Source organism: Rhopalosiphum padi, chromosome 4 (assembly GCF_020882245.1).
Source record: "Rhopalosiphum padi isolate XX-2018 chromosome 4, ASM2088224v1, whole genome shotgun sequence".
Taxonomy (NCBI): domain Eukaryota; kingdom Metazoa; phylum Arthropoda; class Insecta; order Hemiptera; family Aphididae; genus Rhopalosiphum; species Rhopalosiphum padi.
Genome location: NC_083600.1, coordinates 20,521,692 through 20,547,938, shown reverse-complemented (window position 1 = coordinate 20,547,938; position 26,247 = coordinate 20,521,692). Strand labels below are relative to the sequence as shown.

Genomic DNA, 26,247 nt, shown 5'->3' with positions numbered 1-26,247 from the left:
ATAATACATTATAATATTATAATTTATAATATAATAAACAAAAAAAGAACTCGACAGATTACAAAATAAAAAAATTGCATTACATTTATATATTTATAATAATTGAATCCATTACATATTATCATGATAAATAACAGATTATTTAAACAATTTTTATTGGACTGTCAATAAAGGTAACTATTAAAAATTAAAAAAATTGTCTATGATTCGGATAATAAAAAAAATTTCCAAATACAGTTGCATAAAGACAAGATGAGGATGAAAATTAAAGTAGATGAACAATATTTAACATTGATATCCCTGTTAATTAAGATATACAGTATTTTAACAATTAAATATTATCAACATCATATTTCATCCATCTTCTTATTCAAACAAAATACTAAATATGTATGCAATAAACTTTAAAAATAATTAAATAAATAGATTTCTATTAGAAGTCCAAACCACTTTGATATGAGCAATGATGGAAATGTAATATACGTTTTAATACATTGACATATTAAAATGATAAAAATAATATTAAAATTTCCTTTAGTACATCAAAACCTTTGCAATGCCAAACTGATACCCAAATAATTATGTGACATTAAACAATACTAACCAGCACAATGTGAAATTATAGAATTTACACTAGATTATATTAGACTTAATATAATTATATACTAAACAACTGATACTAAATAAAAAAACTCAGTATATGCTAACACATTAAAAATCTAATCTATTATTTTTAAGTAAATAGTCGTTTGAATTCTCAATTCTCAAATTTTTATATTGAACTGTTAACATTTAATTTTTTTTTCTTGAAAAAATTTCTTTTTGTTAGAGTGCGTTTCAATGTTACATCTTGTATATTAACATCAATATTTATGGATTCATTATCAGAAATTGAGAGATTACTTTGATTTTTGGTTTTTGAATGTTTTATCTTGGATTGTAATCGTTTTGCTTTTTTAGATTTACCAGAATCAACAGATTTTGGACTATTTTTACTTATCTGTTTAACAATGGGAGATAATGAAGATGAAGATTCAGACTTTCTTGTACTAGATTGCCTTGACTCAGTATTTGATCTAGAAGTAGATTGAGCAAATTTGTTACTTTCAGGTTCTGGTGCAGTAGAAATCTAAAACATGACCAAATAAAAGTTTAAAAACTCAGTGAATTTGTTTTATGAGTTCTTTAGTAAATTTTATTAAAACCATTTATAGATTACAATATGGTATGTATACTATAAATAGTAATTATTTTATATTATAAAAACTGGTAATACTTACAGTACTATGAAATTGACGCCAGGTTTCTGTGCAATAACTTGATTCGTGACCAACATCATTACACATATTACATTTGACTTTAATCATTGATAAACAGATACTACAATTATTTGTAAAATTTTTTTGCCAAGTTCCGCACTGAAACATAATATTGTAATTTAATTAATAAAAATATACTTAGATTGTAGGTACTTGGTTATAATTTTAACTAGTCCCAAATACTAGATACTGATAAGTGTAGATAAAAGACCTAAGCTAATGAACACTAAATAGTAAAAACGGAAAATTAAAATGACAATATTTGTATATAATATAAGATAACATGCTAGAAGTTAAAACTGTAATAACTTTAATCCAATCATGTTAAAAAGGAACTTCAGCAGCAAACTTAGGTGCAGGGAGCGTGATATCACTAGACAATAAACTAACAGATGGTACTCAATTGGGGCAACAGATTAACATTAACTGACCATCGTCCTCCATCAACAAAAACTGGCCAACATAGAGGTAAGCTCAATGTGAAAACATACCTACTTGTAAGTAAAAAATAATAATAATTCATTTAAAAACTTTTTCAAAATATATATTCAAGTTTTAGTAATTAATAATGTTGGTAATTGTTAAAAATAAATAATGATAATTCTTAAATAGATATTAATAAAACTAATTATTCTTTCAGTAAGGTTTTGTTAAATACTTACAATAAATGTTATTATACAAAATGTTCTTTAGAATCAAAAAATACTTACCGATAAACATATTTTTTTATTACAACTATGAAAATGATGTCCTTCCACTCCGCACATGATACAAATTGGAGGTTTATATTGATCCTTGCAATTATACCCAGTATGACCGAATTGTCTACAAATATTACATCTCATTCTAGGCGTATTTGAGTTAGATTTATATAAATCCATGGGATCCAAGGACCAGTCGATTGGATTGGAACCATATTTTTCTAAATTTTCAAAATATTAATAAAATTACTAACTATTAACTTATTTAAATATAAGTATTAGAATTTACCTTTAATTTTGTTTAGTACTTCTCTACAGTCATAATTTCGTTTTGACTTTTGAATTTTAGTATAAAACTTTATCATATCTGGAGTCCATGTCTTCGGGCACCTATACCACAAACTATTTTCAGTTGGTTTTCCAATACGATATTGTTTCAAAATTTCACTTGATGTCATTGGCATTGCTCGTTCGTTAAAAGAAACAACGTTTAGTGCAACATTATCACTTTTACTAATTTTAGTATTCATTTTATTTAACCCACTTTTCTCTTTATATTCTTTTAACGCGTCAGTATTCTTAATAGTGTTAATATACTCCTCAATACTTTCATCATTTACATTTTTTTTCTTCTTTTTCTTCTTCTTCTTTTTTTTCAAGCTCGTTTCAGCAAATTCGTTATCAATTATGCTACTGATATCTTTAGAAATTTCTAAATCATCGTCATCCAAAATGATTGTTGGTATAACTCTATTTGTACACACCTCGGATAATTTAATAGGGGTGTTGATAACTATATCAGCTGGATCTTTTTGAAATACGACTATTTCACCATTGGAATTGAACTCTACACCGTACTTTGGATCAATGAATGGTGATTCTGATGTCCCTGAAAAATCGTTATGGTGGATAATGCTGTAGATGCGAGCTTCGAGTTCTGACCGCGTTTCTGATAATTCACTAGAGCAATCACTGTGCTCGTCAAACAAATCTGAGTCCATTTTCCATTGTTTTTAGACATACAAATATAAATGGTGATCTCACACTACAACAAAACTATAACGGTAAAAAAAAAACTAGTCACTTTGTGTAGTTGAACGAAATCTGCATCCATTTTACGGTTGAAAACGAATCATAAACGTTAATAAATTGTCGAATGAAAATGTATAAAATTCTATGTTAATGTTAAATAAAAACAATACATATAATATTTATAAAATTTTAACATACTATACAAATTACCGTAACTAGAATACTAGACGTCTAGACTACACGGTACATATGTTATTATTTGTAGTCTTATGTTATGGTTTCATTTTCATTGTTTCTGATAAAGAGTTTCCATAATAATAATAATAATAATAATATATCCATTACGTTCCAATTATTCGAGGTTATGTTATTCAGGTTAGCCACATCTACGTCCCAGACGTCATATGGGGTCAGTTCAGCCCCCGTCCCGTCACGACCGGTTCTGTTTCTCGATAAGAGTTAAACTGATAAACGTAATCAATGGGACAGAACATAACCTCAAACAAAAAAAAAATACTATTATCACAGTTCAATATCTTTTTATCACGATACGAATTTTAAATTTGGGTAACTACAAAATATTAGACATTGCATTACATTTACTAGTAAATTAGTAGATTAGTACCTTGGTGAACTCGAGAATATGAACGTTGCGACATAATTTTTGATGAAAGCCTTTTTCTTGAATATAATTTCCAAATCATTTGAGTTGAGTTTAGTAATATTATGATGTCGATGGCATCCAAGTGCGTGGAAAATTGTATTCGTACGAAATTACAAAATCGATTCAATCCAAAAGTGTTGCAACTAATCAACGAGTCGTACATGCACAATGTACCAAAAGACTCAGAAACGCATTTCAAAGTCGTTATTGTATCAGATGAATTCGAAGGCATGCCCTTGATCAAGGTATAGGACTGAGGTATTTAAGTGTATCGCATAACTTACCAAAAATCCAAATGTTACAGAGACACCGTTTGGTAAACACAATATTGACGGACGAGCTCAAGTCCGGTGTACACGCTTTGTCAATAGTGGCCAAATCTCCAAACCAATGGAAAGACGAACCGATCGAAAGTAGTCCCAATTGCCGAGGTGGTTTTGGGAAGTGAACTTTATGAGTATTAGAATTCGGAGAGAAGATTTACCTATTACCAAGTGTCATGGATTAAATCTTTATATTACAATAAATTATAATCTTGTTGGTGTTGTACATAATATTATACATTTACACTATGGACATTTTGTCAATTAGATTGATAATACTTAAACATCAAGCAAGCGTCAATATGTTCGCTTATATTTATGTAAAAATTATTCATTAAATACCTACTTAATATATATATTTTACGAGTATTGGTTATGTAATAATTAAATAATAAAATACACAAATATATCAAGCATTAGAGAGCAAGTGATCCTTTATTATACCTATAATAATAATAATTAGCAATAATCACCGAGTTTGAGAATCACTTAAATTTCCTTATCACCGATAGTCGAAATACTAGCATGATTAAAGATATACCTTTAAATAGATTTATCTTTAATCGTGGATACTATAAGTATCTTGCCTGCTTGCTAATTGTTATGATTTAATGATTATTACCATGAACTATAACCACGGATATAGATACTATGGTTGCACAACGAGCACGGATATGACGGCTCAGAATGTTCCTATTAAGAATGAATAGAAAGTCGCGTCATACTAGCGCTCTCTATAGCCTCTATTATTGTTATTAGTTATGGTAACATCACAAACTAAATGTAGTCTGTGGTAACATGGTACAAGATTTCTATAATAATGACTGTAGAAGGCACTAGTAGTACGCGACTTTTTGGCAGATTTGATAAGAACATTCTGCGCCGCTCAACGCCGTGATCCAATATAGGCTGTCGTGCAACCATAGTATCTATATCCGTGACTATAACGTACATTTCTTTTCTTAGATCATTCAAATATTCATATAAATAGGTAATGTATACAAATACGATAATAATTGTAATATTGTATTATATGAATTATATGATTCAAGTATCTAACTTATAAACCAGATCTTCACGTCGTGTTTTTAATGAAATAACCTATTTTATATCTTAACCGGGACAGTAAAATAGTAATATTTGAATTTAGTGTCTTGGTGTATTTTGAAAAACAGCAAATTAATCTACGAAAATTAGCTTTATATAAACAATCTAAATGGATAAGTAGGTATCTTTAATTTTTTTTTTATTTATTGATCTGTAAAAATTATGCATTGTATGCTATTATTTAAATTTTAGAACTAAAGAAGCTATTGAAAGATTAAGAATTTCAAATCCCAATGATGGAATTTGTGATTGCAATGATGTAAAATGTATAGGGTGCTTTTGGCCCTGTGAATCATGCACATCAAATAAATGTGGACATCAATGCCGGTTAGTTTATATTAAGACAACGAAAATTTAAAATGATGAATTCTTTATTTTTAACTTTATACTTTTAATAGAGAACTTGTGTCACTTATAGCAGTAATACCTCTGATGATTTATATTAATTTTATTTCAACTTGTTTGGCAGTGAAATTTCACTACTTTTTAAAATACTAAAATTATGTATAATATAATAGTACAATTTTTATTGAAAAACCTGGCACACTTATGCCAGGTTACATAAAATATTGTTTTATTTAATGGGCCAATCAAGAGCTATTAAGTCATATTTATTTGCTCACTATGGATTCAATAAACGTATTAGGATTGTTCATGAAACCTGAAATTTATAAATTATAATATACTTTTTTTTAACATTTAACTTTATTTTCAGTATCAATCGAGAATGGAAGTATGAATTATGGGAAAGACAAGGAAGAAATAATAAAATTAATTTATCCTAATTATGTAAAGTATAATTAAATAATAGTGGCGTGCCAAATTAGGCATTTTTGAGGCAATCGATAATTATCAGTTTTTAATGTTGGATTAATTGAATAAATCTATCTTTAGTTTGTAATTTTTAAGACTTAATTCTATAGCATTTACATATTTGTAAAAAATATTGTAGATAAAAATCTAAAGCTATATTATATATTTTCATTATTTTAAGCATTTTAGATTTGAGTTTTGTTTTACTAATATACATTAAATTGTAATCACTTTCTTTTTCTATAAATATTATTATTGTATTATTATAATCATGGCGCTTCAAAATCTTTTAAAATATAACATTAAAACAGAAAAATTTGAATACCATTTAACAAAGTATAACAAGAATATAATTTAAATAACAATAAGAAAATTTATATGTAAAGTAAATATCAATTACAAATAATATTATTATAAATGTTTGAATTTTTTTTTTACACTACACCCATGAAATATACAGGGTGATTCTTTTATCATGAATCAGTGGTTCAGAACCACTCATTATTTCAAAAAGTATTTTGATACATAAAAATCAAATTTAGGGCGGGTAGTTTATGAGTTATGAGTATTTAAAGTGTTGATGCCCAGAGTGGAGTGGTATGGGGTTACTTCGCAAAATGTTTGTCCCCTACTCCGCTCGTCTAAACTTTAAATACGTATAACTCATAAACTACTCGCCCTAAATTCGATTTTTATGTGTCAAAATACTCAAAAAATTATTTTGCTTTGGAATATAAAATAAAAACTGTTATCATTCAAAAAAGTAAAAAAATTTTGATTTTTTTATCAACTTGAAACTATGTAAAAAAATGATTTTGAAAACATGAATACTTTTTGAAATAATGAGTGGTCCATAATAAAAGAATCAACCCGTATATCACTGTTTCATTGACAATTTCAATTTTATTCATTTTGAAACTGTACATTTTAAAATGATCATAACTTATTAGAAAATAACAATATCAATAAAAGGGCCCTGGATAATAATCTTATCTTTTATAGATAAAGATAAGATTTAGAAAATTTACTATGTCTCATGCTTGTAGGACAGAGACAACACATGCGGGCTCTACGTCCTCTTAATAATATTTATACGTGTATAAACGAGTAATGAATTTGTTGTCTCTCATTGCTAGCAGGGTGGACAGTGGTACCTGTTATTACTCATAGTTCTATTCATTCATTTGATAAAGATTTTTTTAATGTGCGTAAAATACACAAATGTTCAATGAATGGTTATGATTCTGATTCACAATTTAATGCACCATAAAACCTTAAAAAATGCATTTTAAATGCCAAAAATTATAGTATAGAATGCAATTAAAACATTTTTTAATTTAATTTTTATATTCATATTGATATTACTAAGTACTATATTATATGCATAAAATTTTATTTATTTGATAAAAAAAAAAAATTATAAAATGGTTGATTTATTCTTTAATACTTGATGAAATGTTTTATTAAAAGGTTATCAAAGATATTAATTTACGGAATTTAATTAAAAATACCGAAAATGAACTAGGGTCAATATAAGCATATATAATTTTAAAGGAGTATGTACAGGAATATTTCATCATTGATTATAGAATAACTTCTAACTTTTTTCAAGGAAAAATTTGATGAGAAATGGTTTATAACAATATATTGCTTATAAGAGACCTTAGAGCATATTAAAGTATTTAGTTTTGTTTCATTAAGCCATTGTTCATGAACAAAAATAATGTTGTAATGTTCTATTCTGAAACACTGGCTGCTAGATATTACCAAATAGAAGATCAAATAATATCATTTTTATTAATTTCAATTTTCATTTGCCAACATTTTATAACTAATAAATTACTTTTTAATAATAAAAAAAATAAGTGATAATTTTACAATATAAAAATGTATAAAGGTACACTTACATATTTCAAAAATCAGTAGTTTAATACAATTATTTAAGGAAAAACAAGGCATTTTTTACAAATAACCCCGTATACAATAATCTAGGCTATAATTTAAAATTATAAAATATTTAAAAAAAACATACACAATATAAAGCATTAAAGATAATTATATTTTTATTTTCATTTTTAAGTGTGCATTATTTATTAAAATTTTAAATTAGTATTACAATACATTAACATTATTGGAATATTTAGCCCAATCATTATTACAAGGTTCTAATGGTAAAATCCAACCCAAAGGAATACTGCTAGATGCTGACACTTCCTTTTCATCAACAACATATTTATCCCAGCCTCTCCTAAAGTGAATAAAGTAAATTATTTGAATATTTAATGCTAAATAGTAAAAAATATTAATAATACCGTATTTCAAGGAATGTATAATTATCAACGCCCATTTCATGAGATCTAAAACTTGGTCCAAAAAGAATATGATCCCATTCTGCTAATTTTTCTTGAATTTCAATTTCTCGTTTATTTTTTTTTTTTGCTTCGGCTTCAATAAGCATATTTTTTAATCCTTCTTCTTCTTTATTGTAGTCTGCTAATTTTTGCTGCCAAAGTATCTTTAATTTATCTATAACAAATACATATTACATATAATTAAACATAAATAATGTATATAATTTTAATTATTCATTTTATAATATACTTAAGGCATTTTCTAAAAGTGGATTTCTTCTTTTGTTAACACAGTTTTGAAGTCTACATTTTCTCAATTTTTCCAAATTATCTAACAATGATAACTGATTTTTAGCATCTTCAATTTTTCCCCGAACCCCTTTCAAAACGATGTTGGCTTCAGTTTTAGTTTTGTTAACCTAGAATAAAATTTATTAATTACAAATAATAAATAAACCAAGTATTAAAATTAATTACTCTTTCTTCTTTTAGTATATTTTCTTTTAAGGCATTTTGCCAAGCATCAATCTTTCTGTTTATTTCTAGGATTTCATCTTTTTTTTGGGATTTAATTAGTTTCAGATTAGCTTTAAGTCTCTTTAATCGATCCCTTTTTTTCTTTCTTTTTGCTAATCGAAATTTTAATTCAGATAATGATTCAGCATCAAAATGTAATGTTGTTATCATAGTATCTATTTGTTTCTGCAAAAGAAAGTACATGATAATTAATTTTAGTTTCATTAATTACCGTTATTTATAAATTAATCACTTTATCTAAGATTAAATTGGAACAAGCTTTTTTCCATTCAGCTTCTGTCATAGTTAATACATTCTGTTCCATATTTTTTTTATTATTATTCATATTTTCTAATAATTGTTTACATTCTTTTACAATATTACTGATTTGGTTAATCTAAAAAACATAAATGGAAATAATTAATTAGTAAATATCAAACAAATATGATATATATTTTTGGAATTTACCTCAATTACATTTGTTGATTTCACATTCTTTATAGTAAAATCTTTTTCTTTGGTGGCTAACCACTTTTCAATCCAAATAGTAGTTTCATCTTTTAAAGTTTTTGGTATAGGACACAAATATTGGAGAATATATTCTTCATCAATATTATCAGGAAGAGATGAAAATGAATTGCTTATATTTTGATTAGATGGTACATATTGTTCTTGATAGTATTGATTACTAATATCAACACCATAAGGCATAAAATAGTTTTGTGCTGGTTTATTACATGGTGATAGAGGTGGGTGAATAAAAGGTATATTATGAATATTATACATGGGTTGAATGGGCCTTGATGGCATAAAAGGAGGCGGAGGACGTGTTAACCAAAAATTATTAGTATTTGCCTCAGAATACATATTACTCTGATTACTTTGACCAGACATTACAAGATATTAGAAAAAAAAGTTTGAATAATAGTTTTAGTTAAAGAAAAAAAAATGTTAGTGTTTTATATGTATAAAAAAAGTTAAATTATAGAAATTAATTAATTAATTTCTTTTTCAGCCTCAGCTAAAAACTTTTGAGCGTTTATATAATCGGGTTCTTCTTTAAGCTCTTCACAATCAGCTACAACACTTTTCAAATCTTCAAAAGCGGCTTTTAATCTTCTTTGAGTATCCGGTATCATCATCTGTGACTCTCTTAATACTTCTTCTTGCTTTTTAAATGTACTTTCATCAATTCCTGTAAAGAAGTTATATACATAAACATTTAGTTAGAAAAACCAATAGATGTTACATAAAAAAAGTACATCACTATGATAATTTTTTTGCTCCTGACTTGATTTGTAAAACCTAACCACTATAGTTGATTATTGGTAACTCAAACCTTGACATTAAAGGCAATGGGAGATTTGTTTGTTATATAGTTATTTAGAAAAAAAATCAAGAACAATAAATTGAATAAACAAAAACAATTAACCTTAAACCAATTCTTTAAAAGTAATACATGTAGTTAGGTATATGAATGTAAATTTGAATTTTTTAAAATACAATTTCTTTCTGACAAAAAATCCCCACTAGAGAAATCTTCAATTATAATTTTTTTATATTGTCTAATCCAGTGGTTGCGTACCACTGCACCTGGTGTCGCCAATAATTTTACACCAAATGAAAAAATATATATATTACACACTTACATAATGTTGGTAAGAGGGGGGGGGGGGTTGTGGATCAAAAAAGGTTGCGCACAACTGGTCTAATCACTAACAAAATGTATTCAAAAATAATATGCAAAATAAGCTAAATATTTTTCAAGCCAAAAATATATAAAATAATCTGTTTCTATACAGTCTACAATCAAAATAAAAATAACATTCTAATCATATGCAAAAGTTCTATAATATAACTAATGGTTTTAGTAAAACATATCACACAAAAACATCTTTATTTAAAAAGTTAAAAAAAAATGAGTAGAAACAATAATTTTTAAAATAAAGGTTGAGAAATATTTTAAATGAATTATTGAATCAAAAATATCAGAATTTAAAAAAAGAAAAATATTTATTTAAATTATTTTAGTCAAAATTATTGTAATGGATCAAACAGTTAATAATCTATAAAATTTAACATCTCATTTCTTTAGATTTGATATTATCTAATACGAGTCATATTATTATGTGTATTTGAATAAACAATATTCCAGATATAAATTTAAACATCCTTTTAATTATATCAATATTAATGGGAAAATAGATAAATTAAATTAATAGGTACTTAATAACCAATTAATTGTTGAAATGTAACCCCAAATATTTAAGATCTACCTTTGGTTTTCCATTGTTAAAACAAAATTTCTTAAATTAATACCATTTATCAAATTAAGTCAGAAATAATGTTAAATTAAGAATGCACAACAATACTCAGGAAAATAATTAAATGTTATTCTTACTGTAATTTTAAACTTGATTATAGACTGAAAAATAAAAATAATGAGTTATACTAGGTTAGTAAGTTAATAATATAGACATTGAACTTACCAGCCTCTTTCAATTTCTGAACCTTTTCCTGTTGTTGTTCAGTTTCTTGTATATACATAAGTTTCTCTTTTGTTAATCTTTTCACTACTCCAGTTTTGATCTTTAGAGTCTTAATACGAGGATCAGCCATTACTATCCTTTCTGTAAAGATATAAAATATACGCGAGAGTAGTTACACCTTTGAAGTGTACAATGTTACTTATTGTTTAAGCAACGCAAAAAACTATACAATCGAGCGTCTACTGTACAAGAAAATGATAATCGTGACTTATAATTAACTCCAAAATAGAAATTAATTATCGTATAAAATTGACTATAAACAGAATGCAATAGTAGTTAAATTATTACAGAAATCACTGACTTTCGAATATTTTATAACAACAATTATAACCTTAAAACTTAACGTAATTTATGAATTAAATCCCGTACAAACTACAAAACGAATATTCTAGCTGCTGCTGCAGGGGCAGCGATGTGTAGCGATACACAGTAATATAGTATCGTTGAACGCGTTAACCATGATTATTATCAAGTACTAAAGTTAAAAGTATTTTAGTATTTGTTTGACATTTTATTATTTTCACTTTTTTTTTTATCATAGCCGCCTGTGCCCAGTGTTAACTGTTAACAAACTAAACGTCAAAAGTGATTTATTAAATTGATATCAAAAAGGCGTATAAAAAATAGACGTGCATATTGCAATAAATATTAAATAATAAATTGACGTCTCAAAATCTAAATATCTTTTGGGTCTTTTATTCTGTCCTCGACGTTATTTCGCTATTGTTGTAGTGTTATTAATCATTACCCTTTACATTCAACTGCATATTTCAGATTTATTATTCATAAACCTACATTATTACATTCATTATTATTGCGATTATAACTCAACATATTATTTTAAATTATGGATGCAGATGATAATTTCCCTGCAGCTAAGCGCATCATTACTGAAATTCAAAATATAGTAAATAGTGATTCTAAGCTGTGAGTATAAACCAATTCAATATTTGTGCTGTAGGAACGTTTTGAAAAATCGTCATAGTTTCACTAACAATAATAATATTTTAGGAAAGAATTTGATCTAGTCATCCAACCAGAAAGTCAAAATAAATCTCCAGTGATATATGTAGACCATTGTTTAGGTCTAGAGTCGTGGTGTGTACGCCATGTATATGAATATGTCTACCAAAGACTTATTTCAGTAAGAAAACGATTAAAAAGACAAGGTAGCCCTTTTGTTACTCAAAAATTAATAAATAAACTTATTGCTTAATGTTGATAATTTCAAATTTGTATGTGATTTTTAAATGTATGTACCTATTATATTTTATTTAGTATCCAATGAAACAATACCATTGCTTACATCTGCTCTCTTATTAAATCCAGAAGTCTTGACTTTTTGGAATATGAGACGAGAGTTAATTCTTGATGGATACCTGAAACCAGATGATGAATTACAATTTTCAGCTGTTATTTTGACATTTAAGCCAAAATGTGCTGAAATATTCACTTACAGAAGATGGATATTTTTTAACGTTTTAAAAGGTAAATCAACTCAGTACATAGATACCTATTATTTATTGGATATAAATATATTTCTTTAAACTCTTTCTGTTGATATTCAATTACAGTAAAATATAACTAATAAAAGTACAAATATTAAATTTAATAATGTACAATATTATGTTATGTAAAAAGTTAAATTTTGTTTTAATCAAATTTGAGTATTAGTATCATAATATACATATAGTCAATAAATAAACATTTACTATACAATATTAAATTACAAATTACAATGAATATTGTTCATTTGTCAAATGATAAATGACAATCAAAAATTAAAAAATTGTCTATCATCAAATTTAAATATTTATTTATTAGTGTAAATATCTATGTAGAACTAAATCACAGTATATAATATAATTTTTAAAATATAACATAATATAAATACAAAACATAATGTAAAATAATTTTTATAACCATAAAAAGCATATTGAAAATTATAGGCTAATTAGGTACAATCAATTACAATTAAAATTAAAAAATACTGTTATATTATAATATTTATAAATGCTGATTAAATGTAAACTATAAGTTAAGAAAAAACATTCACTTGAAGGATACAAAACTTAAAAAATCAATACATTTTAGTTCATTAAACGTTACATTTAAGATACTATCAATGGGATTATTATAACCATAAAAAGTACTGATTGCTGTATTTGATGACAGGATATCTAGTTATTTACAAGTTTGAACATAAACTTACATCTAAAGGCAAGAAATTCCAAAAAGACTAATTTGGATGTTTGTTACATGTATATAGTGTACCTTTAAGAAAAGATTAGGAAGTACATTTTGCTGTCTTATATAGTAATTACCAAATGTGGTGTTTTATTATTATATATTTTAATACTTAATTTTTATTACCTACAAGTTTGTTGTTATTTCATTACAATCTCAATACCTAAATACATACCAAATAAAAATATTTATCCATTTTTTTTCTTATATTAACTAGGCACTATGTATAAATATACATTTGTATTCTTATAAGTACATCAAACCTAACTTAAGAATAGGTATTTTATAATAAATCTAAAAAGTCTTTAGCAGTATCAAAAATATTTTATTTATTCAAAATGTAATTTACAATTATCTATTATTTATTGAATTGTGAAAAATAATCATAAAGGAAAAAATTATCTGATAGATCTATTAAAGAAAACCTTTGTTCTATTCCTAGGATATATAAATATAGTAAAATACATACTTAGGTATATCTAAGTATAACTAAATTCTGTTGTATATGCCAAACATTTCAAACTTTTTTTTTTGTTGAGAGCTTTACTTAAACAAATTAATTTATGTATATTATTAATTGGTAGTTGGTGTCTTTTTTTGTGAATATTTTGAATTGTTGGTACATATTTTATTATTTTAGAATGTAAAAATACGTATTTCATGGATTAATTTATAATAATTATATTGTATTAAATTTTAATAAAATTCACAGCCCCAGGATGAAAGATGACATAAAAAACTCATCTTGAAACTAATGCATTTTACACTGCTCAGAATTTAAAATAGATTTCTAATAATATGTTTACAAAATGAAAATACTTGAAAATTTCACTAAAAACTGTTTAATTTAAATTATTATATATAAAAATAAAACACATTTATAACTTTCATAGCAATCATAGTGTTGAAAAATATGTTGAACTGCAATAAAGTTTTATCCTTATTTATTATATTGTTTAATTTGCATTAGATTATTTATAATACATAAATACTAAGTCAATGTGATAGCCGATAGGTGACTATGATTATATCCTTTTTTTTTTTTTATTAATATGTAGTCAATTTGGTAACAAATAATGTATATTGACTATCTAATCTTACCTAGTCCTTCATATTGTCAATAACATGTACATCTTAAAACTAGATAATAGAACCTTAGAATGCGTAACCAAATTTAAAATTAAATCATAACTATACAAATAGTATTTTATCTTGGAAAAAATATTTATTAATTTTTTTTATTTATATTTATAGATTTCAGCTCTAATCATATTATACTCAATGAGTTAACAATAGGATTAACAGCTGCTGCTGGCTATCCAAGTAATTACAATGCATGGAATCATTGTTTTTGGTTTATTCAAAAATCCCTTGAACAAGAAAACTTTTCTTTAATTTCTCATCAATGGGAAAAAACTAAAATTTGGTGCAGTGAACATGTATCCGACCATAGTTGTATGCAATACAGACAACGATTACTTAAATGTTTAGTTGGCGATAAAAGGTGCTTACAGCATTTGGAATGTTGTACATCCAAATCACTTATGCGGTTTTTTAACTCTGATGAAAGACATAAACTTATGAAGCCATCAGAAGATTATTTTGATGAAGCTATTGGTGTTGCTTTAGATGAATTATATTTTAATGAAGATCTGATTGTGATGTATCAAAGTCATGAATCTCTATGGAATCACCGAAGATTTTTATGTTATTTATTAGTAAATATTTATAATATTGATTGTATTAAAGAAGCATTAATGAATAATGAAAGGAGAGTTTCTACTAAATTATTAAAAAATAATGAGTTATATGTTAAAAAACACGTTTTGTGGCTTCAAACAGCATTATGCATTCCTATAAAATTACTTTAATTTTAATAACTATCATAAATCTATTGTGTTGATAAAATAATTTCATTAGATACTTGTTAAAATGTAAAAATCAAAAATGAAGAAAATGTGACAAATAATGAGTGAGATTTTAATTTTAAAGCTAATTTTATAGTTTGTAATTATTTATTTAGTTATGTTAATATTTATTTTTAATTGTTGTAATAATTATTTATTTTTGTTTTATTTCTGGTGCCAATGAGTTAGTTGTACAGATTAAAAACCATCATTCTTGATATTGCTTATTTACCTGTAACTAGTTAAATTGTAATAATATCTTTATTTATGATACTATATATTTAACATTATGTTGAAAATAAATTAAGTTGTAAAACTAGAAAAACCTCGTATTCTTAAATATATCATAAATTAAAAATTTAATAATATTTCCATAAATTGCAATTATTCTTAAAGCTTTTAATGATTATAATGTAAATTAATCACTAAAATAAATTTTAAGATAGTTGTGCAGCACAACTTGTAATTATTAAATGTTGATTCTTAAATTTCCATACAAAAATTAAACATTGTATTGGAAAAATGTTGTACAAATTAAAATGTATGGAGCTGAAATTAAATATTATTTATTTATTTTATGATAGTAGAGATTTTAGCTAGTTACTATTTTTATCTCAACAATTATGATTTGGTAGGACATCAGGACATGGTGTATGTGTGCTGCTAAAATTTCCAGGTGGTCACTTAATCAGAAACTAGCAACAGAACCAGTAGCATCATTAGGCAACTAGTGCTTGCCCCATTATTTATTTTAAGTTTTAAAGTAAAATATATTGGTGAGCATTTTATTACATACAACATAGGTATTTTTATAGTCTTGTTCTATTTTCTACATATCTATCAATCTAATGATGCAGTATTAAGTTTAAAATAAATTTATTTTCACCTTGATGTCCAATTGTGAACAATTTAACCTTTGATAATCACCCGATTGACCAATACGCATGGAAAACAAAATATTACGAAATTCATTTGTTACAGGTTTGATATTGATAGATACGGATAATGTATCAATTTTTTGAATCCAATAAAAAATACAATTTATATTTTGTTTAGTTATATAACATATTTAATGATAATAATATGTTGTAAATACTTAACATTTTAAAATTGAAAGATTAAATTGTAAGTGGACAGGTCAGATTCATGTTATTAACATAGTTTTTATACTAACATCTTTATTTATGAGTGTTATTGATCATGTTTATAAAGTACCCACTTATCAAATAATATTGTTCAATAATTTACACTGCAATGTGTTAAATATTTTCAAGTTATTTTGCATAGTTTACATTATAGACATTTAAAAATTTTATAGAAAACAAATCCATTAATAGTAAAAAAATATTGTGAATTAATAAAATAGAATATAATTGCATCATAAATTAAACAGTATACTCAACCTCAATCAAATTAAACATTTAAAAATATATAAATATTTTTTAATATGTATTCTAACTACAGAGCAATAAAGATTTAATATTCAACAGTTACTAGTATATCAAAAATATCCTAATTACAGTGTATCATAACTTTAATTGCATTACCAACACCAGTTTCAGCTGTTTTAAAAGCTTCCAATGATTCTTCGATTTTAAAATTATGAGTGATTAATGGCTTCATGTTTATTTGTCCTGTGGCTATTAAAGCCAATGCATCTTGGTAACTAAAAAAAAATTAGAGTCATTAATAAACAATAAAAATTGAACTATTTTATTAATTTGTCTATTGATAATTTACTCATTAGCATAGCGAAAAACTCCTCTGATGTCTACTTCTCGAGATAATGCATTGAATAATGGCAATTGAACATTGCTTGATGCTCCCATACCAACAATTGTTAATACTCCTCCAGATTTTGTTAACTAAAATATAATAATTTGTTTATTAAATGTATAACATATTAATAAATTTTATAAATGTATGCCGCTTAATACATGATGTTTATATTTACAGAGATTTTATTATTGTTATACTCAGCTTAAAGCAAATAAATAATATTATATTTTAATGTATACCTCCATTCCCATTTTAATTGTTTGTTGAAAACCACTACAGTCGATAGTAACATCTGGAAGTTCGCCATCAATTTCATTTCTTACATTTTCTATTGCTTGCTCGTCTGAATCTCCTCTATTTATTCTTATTGCTTTGTAAGCACCCATTTCTTTAGCTACATTTAATCGAAATTCTGTCAGATCTGTTATATAAATTTTTGTAGCTCCCATAGCTTTTGCGGTGACTAATGTAACTAAACCAATTGGTCCAGCTCCTAAAATTAATACTGTAGAACCAACTTTAACACCTCCTCTTTTACAAGCATGAACTCCAACAGAAAGTGGTTCTAATAGAGCACCTTCTTCTAAAGATATATGGTCGGGTAATCTAAAAAACAAAGATTTATAATTTATAAGAATAAAAAAATAATTGATAAATTTTAATTATAAATCAATATTGTAATAAGCTATTTTACAACATAACCATTAGGAATTAATTATAAGTACAAGTGTACAATTAAGTATTAACCAAACCAATATTATGTATAACAATAACAATAATTGATAGAATGTGTTAAATGTTTAATAATTTATTTATTATTTAAATGAGAAAATCTTACTTATAACAAAAATCAGCAGCATGGACATAATAACGAGTCAAATTTCCATCTACAGGTGGTGTAGCACAAAATTTCATTTCAGGACATAAATTGTATGAACCAATCTTGCAAAACTGGCACATACGACATGATACACCTGGTTCAATTGCCACTCTATCGCCTATAATGAAGACATGCCACATACATAAATGTTATAAAATCTTACTATTTATTTATTAATTAATACTAACCGACTTTGAGATTTTTAACACCTTCTCCAAGCTTCTCTACAACTCCACTGGCTTCATGGCCAATAACCATTGGTTCTTTAACAATATAGTGACCTATAGCTCCATGAACTAAATAGTGAACATCTGAACCACATATTCCAACACGGTGAATCTTCAATAATACTTCTACAAAATGAATTAACAATTAAATATTTAATAGCAAATTATTTTAGATTAAATTGTTACCATTATGTTCAGGTTTTGGTATTGGCCGTTGTTCCTAACAGAAAAAAAAAATTAAAATCAATCAATTATACAAAAATTTGTATATAATAGAATTAATAATTTATTATACTAACAAGTCGTAAATCTCTAACGCCATAGAGTACTGATGTCAAATTATCCTTCTCGTTGTTTATACTTGCATTAGCCATGTTAACTAAAATAAATTTTAAAATAAAAGATAGTTTTTGAACAAATTAAAAACCAATCCGTAACGACTAATTAATTCAACTTTTGTTTAAGAAATGTAACAGCGCTGTTGGGTATACTTATGTTTATATGATAAATCAAGGTTAAAACGATTAAGATTTTGTTTAGAATCATGTACTCCTAAGATAGTGATTATCTGTACTTTGTACTTTGTAGGTTATCGTTCAGGTTAGTTCAGATAAATTAAATGATTTAAACTCCATTAATTTTCACAGAACAACTATTGTTACAATTTCTTACAAAAAATTAATTATTTTTATGAAAGAAAAAATTAATTATTTTTATGAAAGATCCTACTTTTTATTAAAAATCATCTATTGATTTTTATTATACTAGGCACAGTAGACATTTCTTTTTGTTATGTAATACTTATTGGTTATTAATTTTATTATTACTAGTGGCATAATTTTCTTAACATTTTTGGTATTGCAATTTTTTTCATGTGACCATGAATATTTATATTTGCATACACCTCTTCCTACCACTGATCTTAAACATAAGGGGGGTTCATTTTTCTTTTACATTTTTTCAAAAAAAAAAAATAAGAAGAAGAAGAATTAAAACTGTAAATAAATTAGTATATTCAACAGGTGTTATTATTAATTTATATTATTTTTAAATTTAATTTTTGGGATTCGCAGAGGAATTATTATTGATCCATCAATGACTTCTTCCATATTGATTATTTTTTTTCTCAATTTGTAAAGTAGCAAGATTACTTAATCGTTCTTGACCCATTGTGGTCCTCAGATAAGTTTTAGTCTTTTTAAATATGAAAATGATCTTTCACAGGTGGCAGTTATTGAGTGTTATAAGAAATTATAAGAAATAAACAAATAATTGATTGAGAGAAGTTAATACTCTCAGTAATAAAAAAATATAAAATACAGTGTATGGAGGAAGTGTCACGAGCCTTAAAACTTGAAAATTGTTGGTGTTGAAAGACAATATTTTCGTAAAAATTGCATAACACCTCAATTACGCCACTGATTATTACTATTTATTTTTGCTGGGTATTCTGAAGAAAACTGAAATTATATTATTATAATATAGTAAAAAACTGCCCCTAAAAATAAAATAGGATTTCGTTTAACTAGTATTTGATATTTAAATAATTAAATCACTATGTATGTATAAACTACTTAAATATAGTACGTACAGTGTACAGTGTGTTTAAAATAAATGAAAATTTAAATTTCTTATTTTCGCATATTTTTATAAGCTATAATACACATTTTTATAGATAGTCTTCAAAATATATTTCCCCTTGTTTAAAAAAAATAGAGCCTAGATATAAAATTTTGATTTTTAAACAGCAGTTTTGAATTTTATACTAAGCATATGCTGATATGCGTTTAGAAACAATATAGAATGCTAGTTGCTATGATCGTTGTGATAATCTTATTTTATGGATTTAGAATATTAGTATTCGATTTTGTAAATATCATGGTAGAATTAATATAATAGCCTGACAGCCTATAATTATGTAAAACATATTATACAACAACATGATACAGTGGCGCTCGTCTCTATATTAATGTGTCTACTGTCTAGTAATCGCTACTTATTTTATAATTTAAAAAAGGTACCTATATTATTTAATAGTTAGTTAATTATTAGAAGGAAAAATCGACTGCAATCATTATAGAGATGTGAGGGTGGGTCCTAAAAACCTTCTGATGCTATAACATCATTTAATTTAAACTTGTACGCCATAGTATTCGATGACTATTATAAATCGATCTTTAATCTAGAAGTGGCGTGATCATCATTTATATATAACGATTATAACATAAATAGAAAAGGTGACAAAGCTTCCAGAGTATAGGTGGTCTCAAATCTCAATTTGTAAACGAGTGGTACTTGTATTTATGAAGTCGATTTTTAGCTTATATTCGCTTTATTATTTATTTATGTTAAATTTCAATCTTACAAGTGCTTATAGCCGCACTGTTTATTCCGATTTTATCGAAGATTGAAATAAAATAATTAAAATTTACGACAACGTTTCCATACCTTTTGAAAACCAAATGAGTATTTTCTTATGTAAGATTTATCATAGACATTAATATGTATGAAATTTATACTAATCGGTTTCATTTTAAGGGAGGACAAAGCTTCTATCTCACTTTCAATTTTTTACGCCATATTATATTGGTAATATACTAATATACATAAATTGATACATTGTCATTATTATACTCAAACATTCAGTCTTAACGTAATGTAAGGATTATCACCCCCATAACTCACACATCCAACTAAAACGAAATAAATTATAACACAAAATAAAAAAAATCAATAAGGAAATAGGTAGTGCGTCAAAAAAAAAAAAAAGAAAATAATCACTATAATGAATGATACCACGAATAAGATTATATTACCAATGTAAAAAGATATCAGCGCACTTTTGTTTTTCCTATCTGAATCACGTACAACAATGCAAATTTACATCCAGCGGAAACAATCTTTTGTTGCTATAGTTTTAAGATTAGCATAAACTGTTATCAAAACATTATCTGTGCTTAAACATTAGATTTTTTACGATATTTGAACTTTTAAATTGTAATATTTTATATACCTACTAATAGATGTTCATAGTAAAAAGACTATTCAACAGATAATTATATTAAATTAATATTTTATAAAGGTTAATTAACTCAAAAATTAAAGCTCGTGTGCCCTACAATATGGATTAGTTCTCAGAAAAAAATGTAAAATTTGCACGTAGTTCAAAGTTATTTAAACAAAAATGTTAAAAAATACTGCCTAGGTAAGTCTGGTGGTGTACTGACATTGATACAACATGGTACAGGTATAATTAATTTGCTTTATAATTATATTAGTTTGTTAAGGTAAAATTTTTGTAATTTGGAATAAGAAAATCAAGACTTAGCCACTTAGGTAGATACTACGTACGCAATATTTCATATGTTTTTCATCTATTTTTGTATTATTGTTATAAGTTATAACCTATAGGAAAAACACTATTTAAATATATAATTCTATTCAACTATTGTAGTATTTGTAGTCTATTTGACTATAATATCTAAATTATTATTCGATCTATACATGCGATTAGTGTGATTAAATTATTTATTTATTCCAATATTTGTATGATAATATTTAAGTTTTAAATTACATTTTTCTCAATACATATATTTTTAAATGATAAAATACAATTAAAAATTGTATAATGACGGTTATATAAATACCTAGCGCTTATGCATATGTTAAGAACACTTTCTTATTTATTTAATATATATATATATAGGCACCTTTAGTATATCTTTTTAGATTTATTTAGTATTTTTATTGTTTTATTTTACTTGTATTTACATACGTTTATCCATAATACGACAACATATGATAATTAATACAGATCGTTTACTAAAGGGCTTACGTAATAATTACGTTTTTTTAAACATTTTTTTTTATTTATCTGTTAATAAGTGTAGTTAATTATATTTACCTTCTAGATTAAAGACATTATTATATACAATTTATTTTATGTACAGATATAGGATAATATAGAAAATATTATACTAAATTCTAATCTTTTAAATGTTAAAACCAATGCATGAAACCATTTTAAAAAAAATCAGTCAATTATACAGATTGTTAATAGATTTCAGAAACCTTGGAAACTGGGATATGTTTTGATTTTAATTGTTTGTTCTGTTTTACTCCCTTAAGTTTATTATAATTACCTAAATATTATTATGTATTGAAATATTGTACATGGCTATATCTATTTATATACATAATTTGGGTAAAGTGCGAATTGCGTATATAGGTAACGTTTCATAACGTATGCATATATATATAACAGTGGTGGTCAAATGGGGTGAGGGGAATACATCCTACATGATAAAATCATTTGACCACCACTGATATATATATCACTAAATATCAGTTATAATAATAATATAACCTTATGGTAATTACTCATTACTCATTTGTGCCAAAATAAAAACGTGGGATTTTTCTGACCACCCATTTGCGTAAAATTTGTCTACCTAATTTGCCAGTAATTTTACATGATAATAATTATAATGAATTAAATATATTTTTATTTTTTAACATTTTAATAGTTATAATACAGATCATAATAATAGATTCCCTTAACTTCGTTTTCTCCTTACCTCAAAACACTTTCACATTTCCGCAATAAAATATTAATCTATAAAACCCTCCTACAACCTATCTGGATCTATGAGATCTAACTCTGGGGTTCGGCCAAACCCTTTAAAATAAATCGTAGGTATTTAAAATTTTCATTCCAAGTGCTTTCAACAAATCACGATAGCTCCATATACTATGTGTCTATATGTCTCCAATCACACACTTCATACTGATCTCGCTATCCTTCTTGGTTCTTGTCTCCAAAGTCACCAATAATCTTTATAAAAGATTCAATGCTCGTCTCCAAAGCAGTCACCGCAATCCACTCGTGATATTCCTAATGATTCCGAGAGACGTCTAAAACGTATATAGTATCGGTACCTATTAACTAACTGAAAACCAACACACCCATGCCGAAATACCTTTATTGGAATAGGTCTCTTCATTAAAAAAATATACTAAATCCACTAAATACTACCGACACTTACACTTATTGTTAAATATTTTATAAAGTTTTCTCAATAAAAAAATAATTGTTAAAAAAATACAAATTTAACTAAAACCATTAATAATCATGAATCCTTTCACACTCATTTAAATGATTATAAACTATTCCATAAATCGCATCCTAATATTTTTAAATTTTTAGAAAATTTAAAAAAAAAGTTCAAGTAGATGATTAGTATAAACTATCAATAGTAACTATTTTTATAGTATTAAGAATAACCTCACCATCTAAAAAAATCAAAAGTTAAAAAAAACTCTAATACAATAGATAATTATAAAAACTAAAATTAACACGTTATAAATATGTAAAAATAACTTTTATAAAGATTAGGTTGTCTTGAAAAAAAGTGTGATTGATCATAGGTATATAGGTATACAAATTATTTGAAATAAAAATGTATATTTTATAATAATAAAGATATGTATATATAATACATAGATATATATATATTACGCTTTATTTGGTAAGTATTATTGTACTAACAATGTTCAAAATATTCAGCTACTTTTTTTATTTATTTCATAATAATCATTATTTATGAATAAAATGTATGATTAAATAAATTAAGGTTTATTATTATTTTTTTAATGTTACATGTACCTATATTAGGTATATGTATTTTTATACCTAATTATGATGATGCATTGAATTGATAACAGTAAATCCTAAAATATTAAAAATAATTGTTAAAAATGCTTGGATTGGTCGATTATAAACATATCATAGATTCCTACGCTTTTTATCGTAAAATATAACATAATATACCTACAATGTCAAACTTTTTATTTAATATCATTAAATTGCAAAATAAATTTATATTTTACTTAGATTATTCAACACACACCATAAAAACGCAGAGTCTGAACACTAATTAAAATATTATATTACGTTAAAACGTAATACGTACCTACGTACAGAACTACAGTCTGGCTTAAAACAACGATTGTTTGATGATTTTGATTTAACGCCAATGAATACGCAACGTCACAGAAAAAAGAAACACCAAGAACACGGTGTTGAAATTAGAATTAAATCAAATAGGTATTACTAATTACTAATAATTAATGGATATCAGCTTTCGGTCATTAATATATTGTTCGCCATCGGCAGTTATCCCGATTAGATGAACGAGTAAATTAGAAAACTAGTAAACAATTACAACTAATACAAGTATACCCACAATAACTACTGGTGTGCGCATATCGTAATCTACACAGCATACATACAGGCCTGCGCACTTTGTACTTGATAACAATTGTCAATATTGCATTAATATTATTTAAAAAAATGTTAAATGTTAATCATTAATCAGCAAAGTTCCCAAATGTACCCTTTTAAAACAGTAATAAAAATTCATTATTATTTATCACTACCTATATTATAACTAGGTGTCTTGGTATTCCAGGATAACGTTTACCATAACTATTGTGTGTTTTTATCATGTTATTGCATGGAAAATTAAAGACGTTTGGTACATAATCTTTTTAAGTTTTAAGTGTACAGGCGTAATAATAAAAACTCCGTTAAAAAAATTAAACCTAATTAAGACTTAAAAGACTACATAAATATTACATCTATTTTATGTTATATAAAACTATTTATTAACGCCTTACGGATTATATTATCCTTACGTAAGATACCTACATAAAGATTAATAATACTTATAAACTAGGTACTTACTCGTTCGAATTTTGAATTTGGTAGATACTCGTCAATTCGTTATTGTCATAAACACTCAAAAATATTAACTGATTATCAATTTACAGTAAAAAAGATAGGTACCAACCTAGTTTTCATTTGAAAAAAAAAATTTATTAGAATAAATTTATTAGATATATTAAATGAAAATGATACAATAAGAAGGTACTGGGGTAAACAATAAACTAATCTAGAAAAAAAAGCACCGAACCAACTAAATACATTATCCGTTATTTTATTACGATTTACATAATTAAAAATAATCATTACATTTATCGATTTATCTATGTAAGACTTATTTAACATATCTAAAACTATATAGCGGCAATCTGGATTTAACATTTGTATTGTATAATGAAAAAATTTTAAATACATTATGTTATATTGTTTTAATAATTTAAAATTTTTACCCTTTAACATTTTTTAAATTATGTGTGTACAAAGGACAAATGACAATTATCGACAATGTTAAATGCGATTGCAGCTAAACTTTTAGATATGTTAAAGAAGTGTACCTACTACCTAGATAAATATAATGATTATATTTAAAAAGGTAGGTATGTAAATCATAATAAAATAACGAATTATGTACCTATTTAGTTGGTACAGAGCTTTTTTTTTCGAATACCCAATAAATAACTTGGTGAAATCACCAGGTAAGTTAACCCAACTGAACCTAAGTATAGCCGTATACATAGGTTTATGCATATTACTGGAATTGATCAATTAATTCTACAAAATAAATAAATAAAAACTAATCAATAATATAGTAAGTAGTGAGGCAAGTCGCACTCGCAAGTGTATTTTATAGGTATACGTATATAGTGAGTATAATGAGTACCTACCTATATCCTATATACCTCTATACTTAGCTTTTAATGCTGTTATAGCCATATATGGTACCTAGGTACCTACCTACCAAGATATGACATCAATTGTGGGTACAGTTACCTTATAACCGTATGCGTTATGCTCTTAAATATAAGTTACACAAATATCTGAAGTATTATAGTTAGCATGGAGCAGGAATTCTCAAACTTTTATAAACACTGTACCCCTTTTTATCAAT

The 26,247-nt window shown here is 25.5% G+C and overlaps 6 protein-coding genes across 8 annotated transcripts; 2 read left to right on the top strand and 4 right to left on the bottom strand.

Annotated features, from left to right (window-relative positions):
• Positions 1-58: 58 nt before the first annotated feature.
• Positions 59-3,318, bottom strand: LOC132928430 (zinc finger CCHC domain-containing protein 7-like). The gene is made up of 4 exons (XM_060993083.1): positions 2,310-3,318; positions 2,030-2,241; positions 1,281-1,418; positions 59-1,129 (listed from the first exon to the last, which is right to left on the bottom strand). The coding sequence occupies exons 1-4, from the start codon at positions 3,019-3,021 to the stop codon at positions 773-775; spliced, it is 1,419 nt and encodes a 472-aa protein (XP_060849066.1). The 5' UTR covers positions 3,022-3,318; the 3' UTR covers positions 59-772.
• A 313-nt stretch (positions 3,319-3,631) lies between these two features.
• Positions 3,632-4,458, top strand: LOC132928433 (bolA-like protein DDB_G0274169). The gene is made up of 2 exons (XM_060993086.1): positions 3,632-3,961; positions 4,021-4,458. Exons 1-2 carry the CDS (start codon positions 3,779-3,781, stop codon positions 4,162-4,164), a joined length of 327 nt encoding a protein of 108 aa, XP_060849069.1. The 5' UTR covers positions 3,632-3,778; the 3' UTR covers positions 4,165-4,458.
• A 3,539-nt stretch (positions 4,459-7,997) lies between these two features.
• On the bottom strand, positions 7,998-9,720 carry LOC132928397 (programmed cell death protein 7). Its single transcript, XM_060993029.1, has 6 exons — positions 9,295-9,720; positions 9,080-9,223; positions 8,788-9,012; positions 8,561-8,729; positions 8,272-8,485; positions 7,998-8,207 (listed from the first exon to the last, which is right to left on the bottom strand). The coding sequence occupies exons 1-6, from the start codon at positions 9,718-9,720 to the stop codon at positions 8,072-8,074; spliced, it is 1,314 nt and encodes a 437-aa protein (XP_060849012.1). The 3' UTR covers positions 7,998-8,071.
• A 101-nt stretch (positions 9,721-9,821) lies between these two features.
• On the bottom strand, positions 9,822-11,881 carry LOC132928400 (tubulin-specific chaperone A). Its single transcript, XM_060993035.1, has 3 exons — positions 11,745-11,881; positions 11,316-11,456; positions 9,822-10,021 (listed from the first exon to the last, which is right to left on the bottom strand). The coding sequence occupies exons 2-3, from the start codon at positions 11,443-11,445 to the stop codon at positions 9,822-9,824; spliced, it is 330 nt and encodes a 109-aa protein (XP_060849018.1). The 5' UTR covers positions 11,446-11,456; positions 11,745-11,881.
• A 160-nt stretch (positions 11,882-12,041) lies between these two features.
• LOC132928399 (protein prenyltransferase alpha subunit repeat-containing protein 1) lies at positions 12,042-16,089 on the top strand. The gene is made up of 4 exons (XM_060993033.1): positions 12,042-12,302; positions 12,387-12,544; positions 12,654-12,863; positions 14,877-16,089. Exons 1-4 carry the CDS (start codon positions 12,223-12,225, stop codon positions 15,491-15,493), a joined length of 1,065 nt encoding a protein of 354 aa, XP_060849016.1. The 5' UTR covers positions 12,042-12,222; the 3' UTR covers positions 15,494-16,089.
• Positions 16,090-16,876: 787 nt separating this feature from the next.
• LOC132928398 (sorbitol dehydrogenase-like) lies at positions 16,877-25,179 on the bottom strand. Of its 3 annotated transcripts, none has more exons than XM_060993031.1 (8): positions 25,161-25,179; positions 18,715-18,794; positions 18,602-18,635; positions 18,377-18,541; positions 18,147-18,306; positions 17,548-17,914; positions 17,270-17,394; positions 16,877-17,195 (listed from the first exon to the last, which is right to left on the bottom strand). In XM_060993031.1, the coding sequence occupies exons 2-8, from the start codon at positions 18,787-18,789 to the stop codon at positions 17,042-17,044; spliced, it is 1,080 nt and encodes a 359-aa protein (XP_060849014.1). In that variant the 5' UTR covers positions 18,790-18,794; positions 25,161-25,179; the 3' UTR covers positions 16,877-17,041. The 3 variants fall into 3 exon arrangements, with proteins under 3 accessions (XP_060849014.1, XP_060849013.1, XP_060849015.1); XM_060993030.1 differs by lacking the exon at positions 25,161-25,179 and adding an exon at positions 24,388-24,640; XM_060993032.1 differs by lacking the exon at positions 25,161-25,179 and adding an exon at positions 24,392-24,640.
• Positions 25,180-26,247: the final 1,068 nt, after the last annotated feature.